The sequence below is a fragment of the Tinamus guttatus genome, unplaced genomic scaffold (assembly GCF_059628265.1).
Source record: "Tinamus guttatus ecotype Peru unplaced genomic scaffold, ASM5962826v1 Tinamus_guttatus_pri_ptg000211l, whole genome shotgun sequence".
Classification (NCBI taxonomy): Eukaryota; Metazoa; Chordata; class Aves; order Tinamiformes; family Tinamidae; genus Tinamus; species Tinamus guttatus.
The window spans coordinates 475,428-493,542 of record NW_028288745.1 but is presented as its reverse complement, the minus strand read 5'-3'; the positions used below and the strand labels follow the sequence as shown (position 1 = coordinate 493,542).

Here is an 18,115-nt window from a genome sequence, read left to right as displayed (position 1 = left end):
AGGCGGCCCAAGTTTAAGTCAGAAGAAAAGTTGAAGTCTATGGCTGGCACAAGAATAGATGATTGCAGCATTCTAAAATGTGTGCTGTAATTAATATATTATTTTCAGACCTAGCAATTGCTCTTTTGAAAAATATTTCCACAGATCTCTTTCAGAAACTGCAGTAGATACTTTTCATTTATAAGGCAGAAATCAGCCCATTTTCTGAATTGAGTCCTGCATTCAGCTGAAGGACTGAGTTAAATATATATACTTATGTGCCAAAGATATAATCTAGGAAGGAAATACACTGTATTATTGTATAACCATTGATAAAGTTTGCAAAAGTGGTTACATATGTTTTTGGGAAAAATATTTTGATCATAATTAATATTTTACAGTTTCTGACTTTTGAAATTATCTTTGCATGTAACAAATCAGATAAATGAATGCTCAGAAGGCTTTGTAAATCAAAATGTTGATGGTGTAACTAATGATAGTAATTGTGCATAAGAATCTAGCATGGTTTTGTGCATATGCTGTTTAGAAAATTAGAGCAGTCAAATCTAGTATGGGAAATACTTAGCTGAACTGATTTTATCATTAACAAATAGAGGGCCAGATTCTTTAGTTCACCACAAGAGTGGATCAGTGCCCTGGAGTAACAGTTGATTTTAAATTCATTGGATCTGATTTTCTAGAATTAATTTAGTATTGACTAAACTCTGTTTTTGAAATTGGTTAGTCTATTAACTATTACTCTATTAACTCTAATGATAGTGGAATTCAAAAATAATTCCTTAGGAAAAGTAGCTTGCCGATAAGGTTGAAGGGCTTTGCTCAATATTTCATATGTACAATAATATGTCTGTGTGTGTATATCTTGCTTTACTTGAAGAGTCACTAATTGTTGTTCTAGATAAAAGTTACCAACCAAGTTTTACTTTATTAAGAACCAAAATTAGTAGTGAAAGAAAAGCAATAACTGTAAGAAGTATTTTCCCTTGGCATAAACAGAAACAAAAATCTTATGTTTGATATGCCCCCGCAAAGGGATATAGCTCTAAAATTAAAGGAATTTACTGCAAAGCATTTGCTTCTCTTTCTTACGCAGAAACAATCTGTTAGTGGAGTACAGGTTATAGAATGTGAATGAGTAGCGTAGAAGTAAAACCATGCCATAATTGTTATTGAAGTCAGAGAGTAAATAATTACCTTATACATATATAGAAATATGAATATCATATCTATGTGTGTGTGTATAACCTCTACAATTAACACTAATGATTCCTTTTCCTGAAACTTACTTTTTGCACACACTATTTGCATCTCAACTGGTACTATGTAACATCTTAGGTAGTTTGCAGTCATTGATTTTTTTTTTTATATATTTTTTTTTCCTGCTGACAAATTTTAAAAACATTAGAAGCGAAATACATCATCAAATACTCATTTTCATATCTATGCTTACAACACATGCAATCAATAAAAATCCACACAAATAATCCTTTTGCTTAACTTCTCAACCATTAATCTGGGTAGGCCCTTCAGCTGTGTCTCCTGCCGTTTGGCATCTTTTCTTTATTAGTGTCAATTGGCTGTCTAGATGAGAGCCACCTGAGTGTATGTGTATCACTCCAAACTTCGAATTTAGACCAAGTGCAAAACTTAGCTGTACTGCTCTATACTGGTGTGCATATTGCCTGCTTTCAGTAGAAAAATAGATGTCAATCTGCAGCAGAGGCAACTTCCAAAATGTGAAACGCTGCTGTTTGTTTGGCTAGTCCCAATGCAGAGTTACAATGCTAAATAATTAGAAAAAAAAAATTTTTTTTTGAAGGAGATTCTTTCCATTTTGGCTTCAGCATCCTACAGCCTTGGCAGAGTGCCTGCAGCACTTGGAAAATATGCTCATTTCCTGCCTTTCCTTGATTAAAAATACACAGAACAGCTAATAATATAATGGCAAACTATGTCCCTATCCTGACAAACTGATGAAACGCAATAATGGCTTTTTTGCTGAAAATCATGTTTTGACAGATGACAGATGGCTTTAAACAACCTTTCTAAGTTATTGTAAGGAAGTCCTGCAATACAGAACAGACAAAAACATTATATTCCTGCAACAAAAGTCGAAGACAAGTTGATTTCTGCTTTTTGTGTGTGTGTGTCTAGGTGTCCCTGCTTGAGCAGGAGGGTTGGACTAGATGATCTCTTAGAGGTCCCTTCCAACCTTAACCATTCTGTGATTCTGTGTGTTCCTGTCTTGGCAAGTTCTATGTAAAAACTAGCAGGTAATACTTCCAAACCAGAGTGAAATGATCATAAAAATCACCACAGTAGCTGGGAGGAAAACCCAGCATTAACTTCTAAGCTATTGTTACTGAGCTCTCTCATGTCACTTAAAATTTGCCAGCTGCTCCAGCAGCTTCCGTGTAGGAAGGTGGGATAAATATCAGTTAGCAGGTGCTCCTGCGCCCTGCCAGCAATCAGCGCTGGTGGGAGACGCTGCGCACGGAGCCGCTCTGCCCTTGGAGACGGCCGGGCAGTGACTGCCCCTGTTCTTTTAGCAATCACGACTCCTTGGATTTGTAATTTAGCAGTCGCAGTGTTTCTAGCTCTGCCAATTCATGCTGTTGCTGGGTGCCCAGAGTCTGCGTTTCTCAAATACCAACTGCCACGCTCAGCCCTTTCCAGCTCCTTAGGTAGGGCAGATTATAACCCATGTGGGAACTCAAGGAAAGGAAATTTTTCAAGCAGTAAAGACAATGGATATGTAGATTAATATATGCTAGGAAAAAATACTGTTTCTAAAATATTTCTGAGTGTTTTTATATATACCTGCTAATCATTTATCTTGTCACCACTGCAGACTGTAATCAACCAGTTAGTCAAAGGGATATATGTATCAGGGCTTGCCACTGGGAATGGTAGTGATGCAAACTCTTTGCATTTTAAAGAGTTATTAATTGGATCACGCTGCCCAGAGCTTGGTAACTTGTCTGCATTTTTAGTATGTAAAGCTAACTACCTCACCACTTAGAATTCTTGAAAATGCCAAAGAGAACAACGTGCTGATGCCCACAACAAATGGCCAGACACCTCTGTGGGTAATTCCATCCCGTTTGCGTTATCTTTGATGGAAAAGCTTTACTACCTCTGCTGCCCAAAAGTTCATATGACACTGCAGATGTTCAGTTCCCCCTTGGAGAGAGCTTAATTTCAGAAGCTAATGAGTCATCTTTTACCTAAATACTTATACCTTGAATGTAAATCTCCAGGAATTAAATTACAACTGGTGGAGCTGCTCAAGGTATGTGCCAATATTTGTGGAGAGCTAAATGTATCAGACTATAAAAAGTTTGGGCTAAATTCAGCTCTAGTCTAAAAAGTTATTTACTATTCAAACTGAGAGCTAAACTTCTGAGCTCAGGTAGAAGCTGGACTGAAAGGATAGTGGGCACATCTGGAAAATTAAGAATGTGGTTTAGTGCTTTACTTCTAGGGGCCTGCGTTTATTTTGTCTGCTCTTATGAAAAGAAAGGCAGTAAATACAAGTGATTAATTTTTTTGTGCTGTTGGAACTTTTGTCATTTCTGCATTACAAGCTGTATATTATATTCATAAATAGATGAGTTCCACATAGCCAGTTCTACAGATTCAAAAAAAATCACCTTGTGTTTCATCATGGTCATTTGTTCTTTCTTTTTGCTTTAAGCTGCTCACTGGTTGCTAAGAAATAATAATAAAGACATTTCCAAGGCTAAAAATTAGCCTTATATGAAAACGGTTAGTCCTTTATCTTGAGTGCATCTTTTCTAAACTAAGTATATCTAGGAGAACCATTTCAGAGCACTAAATTCTAGGTTCTGCTTCTGTTCATAACTGAACATGTAAGTATTAATTCCCTGTACTGAAAATAAAAGGTTTATTTTTGGAGGAGAAAGATGTATTATTTTTTAATCCAGTGAAACCTTAAGAAAATGGAAAAAAAAAAAAAAAAAAAGGCGCAGGACAGCAGCAATGCATAATCACAGAGCTGCTGGATTACTGCAGCTTCTGCCTGTGAGCTTTACCTCAACCTTACCCCATCCCTGCATCCTCCTGCAGTGCTGAGCTGGTCGTCTTAGGCAAAGAGAGAATTTTTAGAACAGCACCAAGAAACCTGCTACCAGCAGCTAGGTGCAGTCAGTGCCTTTATTTCATTGCTTACAACATTTAGTCATATGATTTTTGTTTTTTCCCCTTTCATATTTACTAGGTAACAGTAGAGCATGTATCAACTTTGGGCTGCGCAAGTATACTTGAAAGGCTTAGCGCATCCATCCCTTACTTAGAGCATAAAGATACATATTCCATTCTGTGCACTCCATAATGGCAGACCCATCTGGAATCTGTGGAAAAACTCATGGAAAAACTCAAGGGAGCAGGAACAGGCCAATGCGAGTATGTTTAAAACTAGGTATTAGATCCTGCATATTTTTTTTAGGTATTCTAAAAGCTCAGAAGATTTTATAAAGGGAAAAGGAGTTGATATGACCAAGATTTTTATCCTCTTAATAAACTGTCAAGAAATAAATGTAGCTTTCTTTTGTTACTATTTATTACTCATTAATACAATGGAAGTTTCTAAGAGGCTTCAGATTTCTTTCATTTTTGTAATATTTTAGTATAATGAGATGATGAGCTAGCTGTCCATCTTTTACAGGGACCTCCTGGAGCCACTGGTGCTGAAGGCAGACAAGGTGAAAAAGGTGCAAAGGTAATTCATTCAGGAACTTTGTCTAGGGGCATGGAAATGTAAACTACATACAAATAACTAAGTTATCATGCAGCGAGAGTGTGAAGCTCATCAAGGTAATCATAGATAAGCTGTAAAATCCAAATTAAGAGCCAGAGTTAGTAGAGAAGTAATGAAATTCACCTTCAGTGGTATGGCACAGTAAGTCTGATTCGTTTCTGATTCAAGGGAGGAAATAAGATAGAGAGATCTCACCTCAGGGGTAGTTGTGGCAGTTTGTGACAGTGTTACATGGTGGCCTCTCACCAGTGCAAACACAACTTACCCCATCACTGCAGAAAAGCAGGGTGAGCATGGTCTGCTGGCACCACATAATTCTGGTCAGAAAACAGTCCTGAGGAGACCCCTGTTTTAGACTAGCTTTTGGAAAATGGTGTGAGGAAACACTTTGCTGCTTGTAATGTCCCTACAATACCCAGCTGAATCAGCTCCCTCCTCTCTGCCCTCTTAACATTCTCTCTAGGGTGAACCTGGTGCAGAAGGTGCTCCCGGAAAAACAGGCCCAGTTGGTCCTCAGGGACCTGCAGGAAAACCTGGCCCAGAGGGTCTCCGAGGCATTCCTGGCCCCGTGGTGAGTAAACTGGGTATATAATAATAAGGTAAATGTTGTAATTCTTGTATATCCTCTAGTAAAGCAAACTTAATCATATGTTTTCTCTAGGGAGAACAAGGTCTACCTGGAGCAGCAGGTCAGGATGGCCCTCCTGGACCTCTGGTGAGTGACAAAAGACAAAAAACACCCCTTCCAATATACCATTAGCTTTAAACATTTCTAAAACATTAAAATTCCTGTGCATAATACAGAAAAAAAAAAAAAAGCGTACAAGTCGGTTCTTAGCACAACATCACTGTTCTGTGCAGTTAGAATCTGGTATGCTGGACTTCCTCCGTTCCCCTGCTCTGCTTCCATAGGCAGCTGTGCTGAACGCTGCTGACTTCTAGCAGGTAAAACGTGGAACAAAGCGATTCAAAACCAAGTCCTTGAAATCCTCTTAGCAGAATTAAAAATAAAAAGAATGAAGCTTACTATCAAAAAAATCTTCTTCAGTCTCCACATCAGCAAAGCTTGACACATGAAATCTTTTTGTTTCCATAGCAGTGGTAAATTTTGTACATCCATTGATGTTAGACTGCAACATAGGAGAGCCATATTCATAGGATAAAAGTTTACCAAAGAGATCTCATATTTCTTGCTCTTCATACTCAGTAGAATTCACATCTGTTATGACAGCTGAGTGACACATTAGGAATAAAAATATTTGATCCAAAACATGGACTGTATTAGTTTGATGGGGGTAAAACAAATAAAACAACTACCTCGTTATGTAGCCTTAAAGTAGCTTTCTGCACTTCTGCTATACATCTGAAACCCCAAACCTTTCCAAAGAGAATAGCTACCATTCCAGTAAGAAGCCAGAGTCTGAACAGCACCTATGAGATTTCCAGATTTGGCTTTGCCAGTACATAAAATGAGAGAAAATGGGGAATTTTTATGCGCCACACAATGGAACTGTGACTTGGCATGCAGGTTTATCTGACATCTGCTGATGTGTATATGGGGGGTATTACAGTAGTATCTACACATAATCTTGCATTTAGATAACAATAATGAGCAGATAACATGCTGAGGAAGCATTATACTATAGCCCTTAGGTGCCCTTCATTTTAACATTTGAATTTTGTCTAAAATCTCACAGGCAACAGGTTGTTTGTAAGGCAGAGACTGGGTAACAGTGAGAAGGTGCAGGGAGTAGGAATAGTGTTAAGTGCATTATGAAAATCTCTTCTGTCCAAAGAGCTTATGATTTCAGTAAACCAGGCAAAAGGTGGCACTTCTACCATAATGGTTTAAATAATATGCCCAAATTTACTAATAAAATGTATGGTGGGCAAGTTAGGGCCTTGCAACCTCATCTCCTGGGTTACAGTACTGAGCTGATGTCTAAAAGCCAAGCAACAATTATTCAGGAATAATAATCATCCCATTTCCACGTATCAGTCACTAGAAGCCTCCAAATGCAGTATCAAAAAATCCCTTCCAAAATTTGGAAACTTAAATATTTAAATCAAATCTGAAGCTGAGTGTATTAATGAATTTCATACAAGCACAAAGGCTGCCTGTTGACTAGTCAGCTCAACTGGAACATTTTTGGATGCTTTACAGCAGCTTGAACTTTACTTTTGATTTCAAGTATGCAAAGTTTATATGTAAAAGTGGCCCAGGTTAGGATTCCTTCCTTATCTTTCCCCCGCCCCTATAGACTGCTATCGGGAGAGGAGTGTGAAAGCAGATTTGCAGTGGAGCACAACACCCTGCAGGTGAAAATCCCTGATTCTGTATTCCTCAAGCCTCTGTATCCCAATATTTTTTTTTTCTATACATGAATTATGTATTTGCCTACACTTTTGCATCTAATGATATTCCAAAGTAGAGATGACAAGGATATGCACTGAATAATATTCTGTGCATGAAGTGTTATGGGACTTCTGAATCCGTGCCAGGGTGAAAAGGTCACTTATTACTGCTATCCATATCATAACTTCACAGATGTCCTCTGCCAGCAGGAGCCCAGTAGTGATGAGATATGGACTTAGTCTAGCAGCTCTGCTCCTAATGCAGGCACGCTCAGGGGGAGATTAATGGCCTCTGAAAGCTGAGTGCCCTTCCTCTGCTTGCATATGCACCGATAGTCTGAATTTCTCACCTCATTCTGTACAAATTACAGAAAATCAACACTGCCATTTTTATGAACCTCAGAAGGTTCTTAGATCTCCTCAAATTCTTCCAAAATTATATATCAGGATTAAATTAAAAAGTAAAAAAACCAAAAGCCTAGATTTTTAAAAGTTTCATCGAAGTTCTTTCTCTGTGCCATGTGTTCAGCTATACTTTTGACTATTGGAAGACCTTAGGATGTGAATAAAGATAATAAAAACACTGTCAAGAAAGAGAAGTTTGTTTCAAATTCTTCTGCTTTATATGAGCAAAATTATTCAGTGTTTTTGAAAGCTGGTATATGTAAGGGTTTTGCAGAAAGTGAGGCTTATCTGTGTGAATGTTCTTACCCCTTGCAGTGGTTTCCCAGGTTTTTGGCTGTTAGCAGCAACTCTTTTACACCATTTGCATCTAGAGGGTCCAGGCCTGGAGTGCCAGAATAATTACACTGCACAAGAATAAAAGTTGCTATTTCATTTGGTCGTATCCAACCAACCTTTGCCCTGTCTGGCTCAATTGAGTGCTCTGATAGTTAGGACTAAAGTACCTTTATGCAGTGTGCAGCCTTCGAACTACAGAATGGTCTCGTTTGGCCTGCCTAAGCTGACGCAGGAAAATCAGGGAAGATACCTGGTATGTCAAGCAGAAGACAGGATGCCAGGAGTCTTTCAGACATTGTGAAAGGACATTTTAGGGATGATTTATCTTATTATCTTGGGAGGGCATCCAAACAACACTAATCGAAATAATAATGAAATTGCCTACTAATGAACCCATTAAAACCTCTTTTAGTCTTATGTCATCAGTGCAAGGGGTTGTGTTTAAGTAACCCTCTTCAAGGTATTCCCGAACTCCCAAGGGTTTGATTTTATTTATTTATTTATTTATTTATTTTAAATACCAGGGGTAATGGTTGAAGTGAAGCGGGGCATACAGTTCTTCCTTACAAGCATTCCTCCCTAGAGGAGGGTTTTGTTACGCTTAATAATATTAGATTTTGCAGTGTCATGGAAGAAAACTTCAAATATGGTCCTAGATTGGACTGCTGTTAGAGACAGGAGAATATTAAGGCGCTCTAAGCAAGCCAAGGCTAAGACTTCTGAAGTGCAGATTACAACTCTGAACATGATTTATGGCAAGATGAGTTCAAACTACATGTCAGAAGTTCTGAACTTTTGAAGAACTCCCAAAATACCTTATGCTGTGAATATTTTGCTCACTTCCATCACAAGACACTTCTGCAAGCGCCCTCCGTACAGCTCTATCTGCTTGCATGATTGGGAAGTTCCTGAACCGTGCCCTGGCGTGGTGGTGGAAGAGTTTACAGTCTAGAAAATACTAGCAGGGGTTAGTTTAAGAGTGTGGCTAATTTAATGGCACATTTACCTCCTCATTGCCACTTAACGCCCCTAGCCCTGTAAATCTGAGATAAATAAAATCACTGATGTCTGCTGGATTGCAGGCATGCATAATGACTGTTTACAGAACTAAATGCCATGGAGCAGGTCGTATATTTTCCTGTGGTATCCTGCAGGTTGTGAATTACAGCTGAATAACATTGCACTTAAAAATTTGTATTCAGCCTTTCTTGTTTGCCATTAATCAGCCTGTCAAGAGCTGAAAGAAGCTGCATTAGGGTTATTTAGGGACCCACTGTACACAAAATTTAGAAAAAAAATAGCACATCTTACCCTATTTTAAAAAGTAACATATGGATTTATTCTGTGCTGCACAAATATGGCTTGTAATTACAAATTACAAACTGTAAGGTATCCTTTTAGGTATTGATTTAACAACACCTCTGTAAAGTAGGGGAGTTATCTCTGGGTAACAGTTAAGAAGTGAAGATTTAGAGAGACAAAAGTCACAGTTATAATTTCTGATTGCCCAGACACTGACCTAAGTAATTTGTCAGGCATCTGAGCTCATTTCTAAGGGTCCCAAGCTTTGTATGTGTAAGGGGACCTAACACACCTCCATCCCGTTCCGCTCCCTAGCAATTCTGAGCGGAAAAGACCGGAGTATTTTTGGAAACTTAGATTTAAATGCATTATTAATCATCGTACAGCAATTTCAGGAAATCAAAGAAACCATAATCTCAAGTAGTGAAGTTTTGGGTAGCAAAATAAATATGAAGTAATTCTCCAACAAAAAAAAAAAAAAAAAAAAAACACATTGAGAAGCAGTTATGATAACTCATTTACAGTTTGAAAAAAATCTTACTGAACTTTAGTAAACTGTAAGAAAACAAATTAAGAGACTCTTTCCCAGCATTTGATGAAGGAATAGGCTAAAATAAGCATCTTAATAATATTCATGTTGCTGTCTTATAACTGAATAGGTACGATAATTACAGTGGAAGTAATAATTGAAAGCATACAGTGTAACCACAAGCTAATCAACAAAAATTAAATAATTTGTTTATGTATTGCATGCTTCACTGGATGCTTTCAGTGCTATTTAAGAATTTTAATTGACCCTTCTTCATAGATTTCTAATCATAAAGCCCTTTATAGTTTTCTAATTATAAAGTAATTTAAATGCTTCAGTAGCAGCATTATGCCTTTTTAAACACTCCTGTAAGTGTTATCTCATACATCATCAGTCAGAACTGTCAGCCACTGAATGCCTTTAATATTTCAGGAAAATATCATTTGTGCAATATGTTAAAACTTCTTATTTTACCATTGTTTCTCTTTATTCGTTTAGGGTCCACCTGGCTTGCCTGGTTTGAAAGGAGATCCAGGTTCCAAAGGAGAGAAGGTATGTGAGAATAGCTCCCTTTTGTGCCTGAGTCAGTCTGACTCAGTCCAAAAGTCTGTATAAAACCAGCAGTTTAAAAAAATTAGTTTTCACATCAGAAAGCAACACAACTTGTGGTACTTATCAGTTGGCTCCCTGCAACATTAATATCAACTGTGAAATTTTCAGCCACATCTTATATTTTAGAGGCGATTATTGTCCGAGTATTATCTACTGATGCTGAGCACGTAGGTGATTTTTCTTGCAATGAAGACTCTAGAGAAACAGGTGTAAAGAGAACCTTGTTTTACAAAAGTAAAAATAGAGCGTTTTATTTTTAGACAACAAATCAGCTACAATGCTTTCTTTTGCAGTAATGGATTGAAAGATCTGACATAGGATTTTGTATTGTAGTCCCCAAAATGTATGGTTTGGGCATCATAGAAGAACTGTAAAGAGAAATGGTATGAAGATGATCCTATTTTGTGAATTATAATTTTTGTTTATATGAGGTTAAATATATTTTCTTCTGTGCTCTTTAGGGACATCCTGGTTTGATTGGGCTGATTGGACCTCCAGGAGAACAGGGTGAAAAGGGTGACAGGGGTCTCCCTGGCCCACAGGGATCTCCTGGAGCCAAGGGCGATGCAGTGAGTAAAACGAACTTCTGTTCATAGCTCAAGTAATGGACAAACAAAGGGGGTATGTTCCAGTCTTTCTTGTGACAGACGTATAAAGTTACTATAAACAGTAACAGCCAGTCTCCTGCTAGAGCTCAAAACTTTCCTAGGCATTGTACAAACACAGCTGAAGTTAAATAGCTTAAAACATGATCATAGAGTGTTTCAGAAGAGGAAGGGAAGCACTTGCATGTAAGTTAGGGACAAGGAAAAATCAGTAGCATCAATCTCTTCACATGTATGTGTTGTACTAACACAGGTGATTATTCTCTCCTACTTACTAAGTCATGGTTTTGACTCCATTTAAGAAGTGAAGCTTCTGAATAGATCTCAAGGGCCACAGGGTTATAGCTATAAATGCTGTAAAGTTAACAACTACATGCAACTCAAACTGTCAGATAATATTTTAAGTATAAAAGCTATTTATGGCCTTCATTAGATGCATGTTTTTTCTTCAGTCCTAGTGATGCAATATGCAGTATAGTCTGCATAATGTGTATGAATACTGTGCTTAATTCTTTCTTAGGGAATTTCTGGTCCTGCTGGTCCTCTCGGCCCCCCTGGTCCTCCTGGTTTACCTGTAAGTAGTTTCATCTCATACTGTTCAAAACACTCCTATCTTGAGTCCATTATATACCAATTATATTTGTATTTTCTTGCCTTAGGGTCCCCAAGGTCCAAAAGGTTCCAAAGGATCCAGTGTGAGTAATTCTCCTTCATATTTTTGTTATTTTATTTCTATGCATGTTATTTTGTAACACAGTGTGAAAACACAGTGTTTTGTACGTTTTACATAGTAAACATGGCATTTGTTTCATTGCCTTATAGGGTCCTGCTGGTCAAAAGGGTGACAGTGGTTTACCTGGTCCACCTGGTCCTCCAGTAAGTAATAACTCTAACTTGACAAAGCACAAACATGGTACTGACAAAATAATCCTGTTTTCACAGGGATTGCAAATAGCATTTGTGAGCTTGAACATAATGAAAAAATGTAATTGTTTGACATATCATTTGTCAGAAAACATGTATCCACCAGGCAAAGAAATACATTGTCTGCTCTGAAAAATTCACTAGAAATAAAAAGTGAAATAAAAACTTGCAATAATGATTTAATGTCACACGGAAGAACTGCAAATGGAATGATTTTGTGTGAATATTCTGTGAATATTCATCTGTTTCTACTATTTCTTTATCATATTATAACAATCTAAAATGAAAACAGTCAAAATCCGTAACGAAGTGTTTCCATTTCTTGAAATGAAAGATTACTTTATAGACCCCAAATGAAATTTTAGAGTTTTATATAGGAAACACACACAGTATTTATTTGTTATAAGCTACCCCTCTGCTACAGGGACCTGCCAGGGATAAAAAGGCAATCGCAGTTCAGTCCTGCACACCTGGGCCGGGCAGCCCGCTCCTCCCTAACTGGCCACGAGGTGCAAAGAGCTTAGGGCAGAGCATTAGTTTGGCCTCCTACATTCTGCTGTTTTGTAACTAAATCAAAGCAAGCATGCATGCATCAGAAAAAAGTAAGGGAAGTAAAGAAATACTGGGTTTGAAGAAGGCCTGTTCAAAGTGCCTCCAAGCCAGGAGGTTCTGTGTTCTTCCCTGTGCAGCTGGAAAACTAAATGGAAAGGTAACGAGATGTGCTGCTTTCCACCCAGGGTCCTCCAGGCGAGGTCATCCAGCCACTGCCAATCCAGTCGCCCAAAAAGACAAGAAGATCCCCCGACTACATGTTATCCGATGTCGGGGATAATATTCTGGATTATTCCGATGGCATGGAGGAGATCTTTGGCTCACTGAATACCCTGAAGCAAGACATTGAGCACATGAAGTACCCGATGGGCACGCAGAGCAACCCAGCACGAACCTGCAAAGACCTGCAGCTCTGCCACCCCGACTTCCCGGACGGTATGTTCCTACTGCATGGCACGGGCAAAGGGTTCATCTTTAAAACTTTCAAAGTCAATAGGAAAAACAAACAAACAAAAATGCCAGAGAAAGTTGAGCCTTGCACTTCCAGAACTATCCAAACAGGAAAAGGAGGAAAGATTGATGTCATTGAGATCAAAGGTAGCATAATCATAAATGTCAATCTACTAGATAGCTTATAGCTATTTTAAATTTAAAGAAAAATGATATTTTAGTATTTGAATATTTCAGTATAGAAAGTAAAGCATTTGTATTGTATATGGCTTACTGTTTAAAAAATCAGTATTATTTTACTCTTAGAAACCCTGATTTGGTCTATTGAACGACCACTGTTTGAAAAGTTCAGCTACTAGACATATAGTTCCTCTGATACTGTTTAATGCTACGAACTATTAGCTTAATAAAATGCAGAGCAGTTTGAACTAGACACTATGTTCTGAATAAATATCTTAATTCAGTTTTGTTATTTTTTTTCCCCGAGTTTGCCCCTCTGGAAAGCTTTAAATGAAAGCCAACCTTCACAGAGTTCTCACTCTTTCCTTCTTTCCTTCTTTCCTTCTTTCCTTCTTTCCTTCTTTCCTTCTTTCCTTCTTTCCTTCTTTCCTTCTTTCCTTCTTTCCTTCTTTCCTTCTTTCCTTCTTTCCTTCTTTCCTTCTTTCCTTCTTTCCTTCTTTCCTTCTTTCCTTCTTTCCTTCTTTCCTTCTTTCCTTCTTTCCTTCTTTCCTTTCTTTTTTTCCAATTACGATGAATATTTTCCCTAGTTCAAAGCAATATTTTTTTCTGTTTTTAAATGAGAGGAAAAATAGATGTTGACAGTTTAATATTACCTTATTGCTTTCACTCGCAATAGATAAAAACAGATGGTTGCCTCGAGGAGCAATTGAATAGTGCATGTGCTATATGAAAAGTATGTATTTTACAATTTGGTACCTCTCTATAATAATGAATACTTATTAGAGAAGATTTGACTTCTTCATTTACCAAGGTTTTGCTTATTTTTTGGAGCTTTCTTCCCATCAAAGTGAACTTAAATTTGGTTAAAATAAAAGTAAATGCCTTCATTAAAGTAGAAAATTCTCAAGGGGAAAGGCTTACAGGTAGAAAAGCCTGTTTTCAATAAATACAGTCTAGATCAAGAGAATTTCATAATATAAACGCTTAGTCTAAGCCTTGTATTAGAAAGACAGAACTGGTGGAAGGTTTTATAGTGCCTCTTCAAAGCTCACACTATTTACTTGAGACTTGATTAGAACAGTGGTGTCAGAAAAACATTCGGACTCTGCTCTGAAACTAGCAGCAGGTAGGGAGCCCATCGCAGAAATCATCGTTCGAACTAGGACAGCGGATTCCCAAATGCACTGATGTTAAAGGACCTTGGGCTGACTGCAGCTCTCTTCCATCCCAAGCCTTAGTTCACCCTAAGCCCTGAATTTGCAAGTGTGGCAATCCTATCTCTGGTACAACCACGGGACGCACGTTCAATTTACCCTCTTTCCCACTGTGCCACCTAACAAGAACCGTTGAAGGTGTTTTAATCATCTAAAACAGCCTGGAGTTTCTCCAGCTTCACAGCCCTTCCGTAAAAACCCCCCACCTGCGCTGGAGGTGTCGGTGTCACCGCGCACGGCGCCGCAGTCTCTGCGTGTGGCAGTGACCCCCGTTTCTCTCCCTGCACTAGGCCATGGCTCGCTCCTGCCTGCAGCTCTGCTTCAAACTTTGGAGGATCAATAGGTACCCGAATTTTCAAATACCGTTTCTGTTACCTAAAGCAAATCTCTTCTCATCTGTTTCAGGGGAATATTGGATCGATCCTAACCAGGGCTGTTCTGGAGACTCCTTCAAAGTTTACTGCAATTTCACAGCAGGTGGGGAAACTTGCATCTACCCCGATAAGAAATCTGAAGGAGTAAGTACCAGTCTGTGTCTTCTGTTGGCTGCTGACTATGCTGTTGCAATGTTGAACTAAAGGGGATAATTAAATTGTTACATTTTCACTTATCTGTGTCTCGTGCAAGCTAATAATTACATTTGAATTTGTATAAACCTGAACGAAGCAGGACAGTGGTGCAGAGTGGACAAAGAGCATTTTTACTCTTTTGCTGAGCTCAGGTTTGTGCACACCTGCTTGCTAACCTTTCACTGCGTTGCAGGATGCAACACAGCTGAGTGCAAAATCTGGCAGCTGACACCAAAAAAACTAACCTCTTAAAGAGCTTTCTGTGTGGGTTCACTTACATGTATTCATTTATACCTATGCAAAATAGACCTCAAACTCCTTGCTATAAATTACCTCTGAGGAGCATATGGTGCAGAGGAAGGTTTTGTAAAAGCTTGTCTAAGCAAGAGGTATCAGAGTCGACACCAGTGAAAAGTTTAGGCGCTCTTCCCAGGAACAATTTATATCAGCAATTTACCTGAACGTTTCCCGATGACAACAGCATCTCCCTTAAATAGAACTAGCTCTCTTTATACTCCATCATCTCTGATTACATTTAAAGTCATTAATCTGGTGGCATTATATCCAAGAAAAACATCTTATTTTAGAACTGTAAAGAAGCTGAAATCTCAGAAAGAAGAATCAGTGTTTACTATCTGATGTGAAATTTGTCCTAGATAATTTAAAACTTTGATTGCTGTTACATGCTTTAAATATTTACAGACTCTGGTTTACCACACAGGTTAGAATTTCCTCGTGGCCGAAAGAGAATCCAGGATCTTGGTTTAGTGAATTTAAAAGAGGCAAACTGGTAAGTGCAACATGCAGTAGTTCACAAATCAAGTTCATGTTATCAGTGATCAACAGAGACCAAGGGATTTTCATCAGATAATTTAAAAAAAAAAAAAAAAAAAAAAGACTCCCCAGCCCTTTTGCCCTAAATATGAGCTATGTGGCCTCTTGCTCACTGGACAGCAGGCTCCTACTATGTATTGTCCCAAAATGCTGCAGTAAAATGGTACATGTTGATCTATTTTATATTAAGGCCTATTATATGGGTCTTTTGTCAACAATAATGTTCAAGTCCTGCATTTTCAGCAAGGGAAGCAGCTAAATGTTCGGTGACTTCTTATATTTTCCAGCTTTCTTATTTGGATGTTGAAGGCAATTCCATTAACATGGTCCAAATGACATTCCTGAAACTACTGAGTGCCTCTGCCAGACAAAATTTCACTTACAACTGTCATCAGTCAGTAGCTTGGCATGACGCAACATCTGACAGCTACGACAAAGCACTGAGGTTCTTAGGATCAAACGATGAAGAGATGTCTTATGACAACAATCCTTACATCAAAGCTCTTCAGGATGGCTGTGCGGTAAGTAGAGGACTAACTGTCAGTTAAACTGAAAATCAAACTAGCTCATTCTTTCCCCAGCTTTCTTCTGAGAAAACCTTTTTAAAGAATTATTTTAGCTATATTAGTTAAAATCTAATAGGATACAGAGCTGGCTCTGAGGCAGAGGGACAGCCGAGCTAGATGCAGTGTCTTCCCACCTCAGTAATGGGATTCTGTATGTCCTGTGTCTTTATTTAGTTTTTAGTACCCACAGTGGGTGAATATAGACGTCCATGGAGATGTGGAAGTGATGTAGGGCACAGCACCATAGCTCAGCTGTGAACGCTCAGACTGACCCACTTAAATTCTTGTCTAAACTCGAAGGCCCTGGCACAGAGGAAGGGGGTCTCAGGAACATGTAGGAGCCATGTGAACAAAATGCAATCTAATAACTAACATGATTTGGCTGGATGAGATCCAAAGAGATGGAGAACCTCTACCAGGAAGGAAGGCTGTTGGCTACATTTTATGATTTTCAGACTCTCTTTTTAAGTGCAACAGCTAGTAGCCCTTTCAGACTATTTCACTTTATGTCCGAGCACCTGCGGTTCTATCCTGTGAGGTTACAGGCTTTCTTCTTATGAGCAGATATTGCTTTTATCTCTCAGAATTGATTAGTGATTTTTCACAAAGAAGTCCAAGAAGACAGCATTATTATTATTCATTAAACAATACATATGTAAACTCAGAATTCCCTAAGGAACATTAAATGACTTAGATAATTCTGTAGGCTTATTTCATTAAGTCAAAAAGCTATGGTCTGATCTCTTTGTAAAATCCTGTTCTAAAATAAAACCCTAACAAAATATAAATGTCAGTATCTGAAATCTGTGCTCATGCTTTAGAGTCTGTCATGTCTGGTAGATGAAGGGCTATCATTTATATATGCTGTACTTCAGAGGTATGCTATGAAGATCTGGAGTATCTACTTGCTGCTCTGGTTTACCTAACCATGTGTGATTTGCCTTTTTTTTAACAGTCAAGAAAGGGCTATGCAAAGACGGTGATTGAAATCAACACACCTAAAATAGACCAAGTGCCTATTGTTGACGTGATGATCAATGACTTTGGTGACCAGAACCAGAAGTTTGGATTTGAGGTCGGTCCTGTCTGTTTCCTTGGTTAAGCTTAGGACAAAGATCAGATCAACAAAACACGTTGCACACTGGTGCTACCAACCCACTTCATGCCACATGCAAGTTTTGAATAAGGATGGCATAGAAAATATGTCTTGCTGTGTATGTATGTCTTATCTAGAAAGTAACTGTTGCCCTTGTAGGGCCAGAATCACATGACTTATACGTATTTGACAAAGATGCTGTGGCAGAGACAGACAACATAGGGCTCATTTTATGAACATCCCCCCTTTGGATTACCTTGGTGCTGTAAAAAAATGAACGACATGGTGCTCACTCCATTACAACAAAGAGGTGTTAAGAAAGTGTGTTTAATAAACTGTAATTATTCTATGTACAGTACTAAACTGTTATTTCTCTGTCCATTTCCAAAACTTGCATGTGTCTCTGAATTGCATTTGGCTCTTATTTTATGATTACAAAAATACATTGTCAATACTGTGTATGTATTCTGAAAAATAAAGCTGTAATTGCCAGTGAATCCAATTACATTTTCTGATTAATAATAAAATCCCTTTGTATATATTGATGTTGAAGAGCTTTGTTATTTGAAGCCACTGACGAACCTTCAGGTGGCAAAACTGGAAGACCTCGAGCAGCACACGCAACCCAACCCTCTTCTGCTGGTAGTACTCAGTGGGGACCAAGTTGCAGAATGAAAGCGCCCCCGGGGTGCTGTGTTCCATGGTGCTATACCTCAGGCTTTTTATTTTCTTCTCAGATGCCAGGATTTCTTAAGATACCTGTATATACCTAAAATAAGCAAGTTTGTATTTTTGGGGCGGTGAAA

At 38.4% G+C, this 18,115-nt stretch overlaps 1 protein-coding gene across 2 annotated transcripts in view; it reads left to right on the top strand.

Annotated features, from left to right (window-relative positions):
* Positions 1–17,869, top strand: part of COL11A1 (collagen type XI alpha 1 chain) — a 131,698-nt gene extending 113,829 nt beyond the window's left edge. For both annotated transcript variants that reach the window (XM_088524355.1, XM_088524354.1), the window contains 13 exons: positions 4,688–4,741; positions 5,244–5,351; positions 5,442–5,495; positions 10,206–10,259; positions 10,781–10,888; positions 11,445–11,498; positions 11,584–11,619; positions 11,747–11,800; positions 12,586–12,835; positions 14,650–14,762; positions 15,535–15,603; positions 15,935–16,168; positions 17,169–17,869. In XM_088524355.1, coding sequence (XP_088380481.1) covers positions 4,688–4,741; positions 5,244–5,351; positions 5,442–5,495; positions 10,206–10,259; positions 10,781–10,888; positions 11,445–11,498; positions 11,584–11,619; positions 11,747–11,800; positions 12,586–12,835; positions 14,650–14,762; positions 15,535–15,603; positions 15,935–16,168; positions 17,169–17,315 — 1,335 coding nt within the window. In that variant the 3' untranslated portion in view covers positions 17,316–17,869. The remainder of the gene's footprint in view (positions 1–4,687; positions 4,742–5,243; positions 5,352–5,441; positions 5,496–10,205; positions 10,260–10,780; positions 10,889–11,444; positions 11,499–11,583; positions 11,620–11,746; positions 11,801–12,585; positions 12,836–14,649; positions 14,763–15,534; positions 15,604–15,934; positions 16,169–17,168) is intronic.
* Positions 17,870–18,115: the final 246 nt, after the last annotated feature.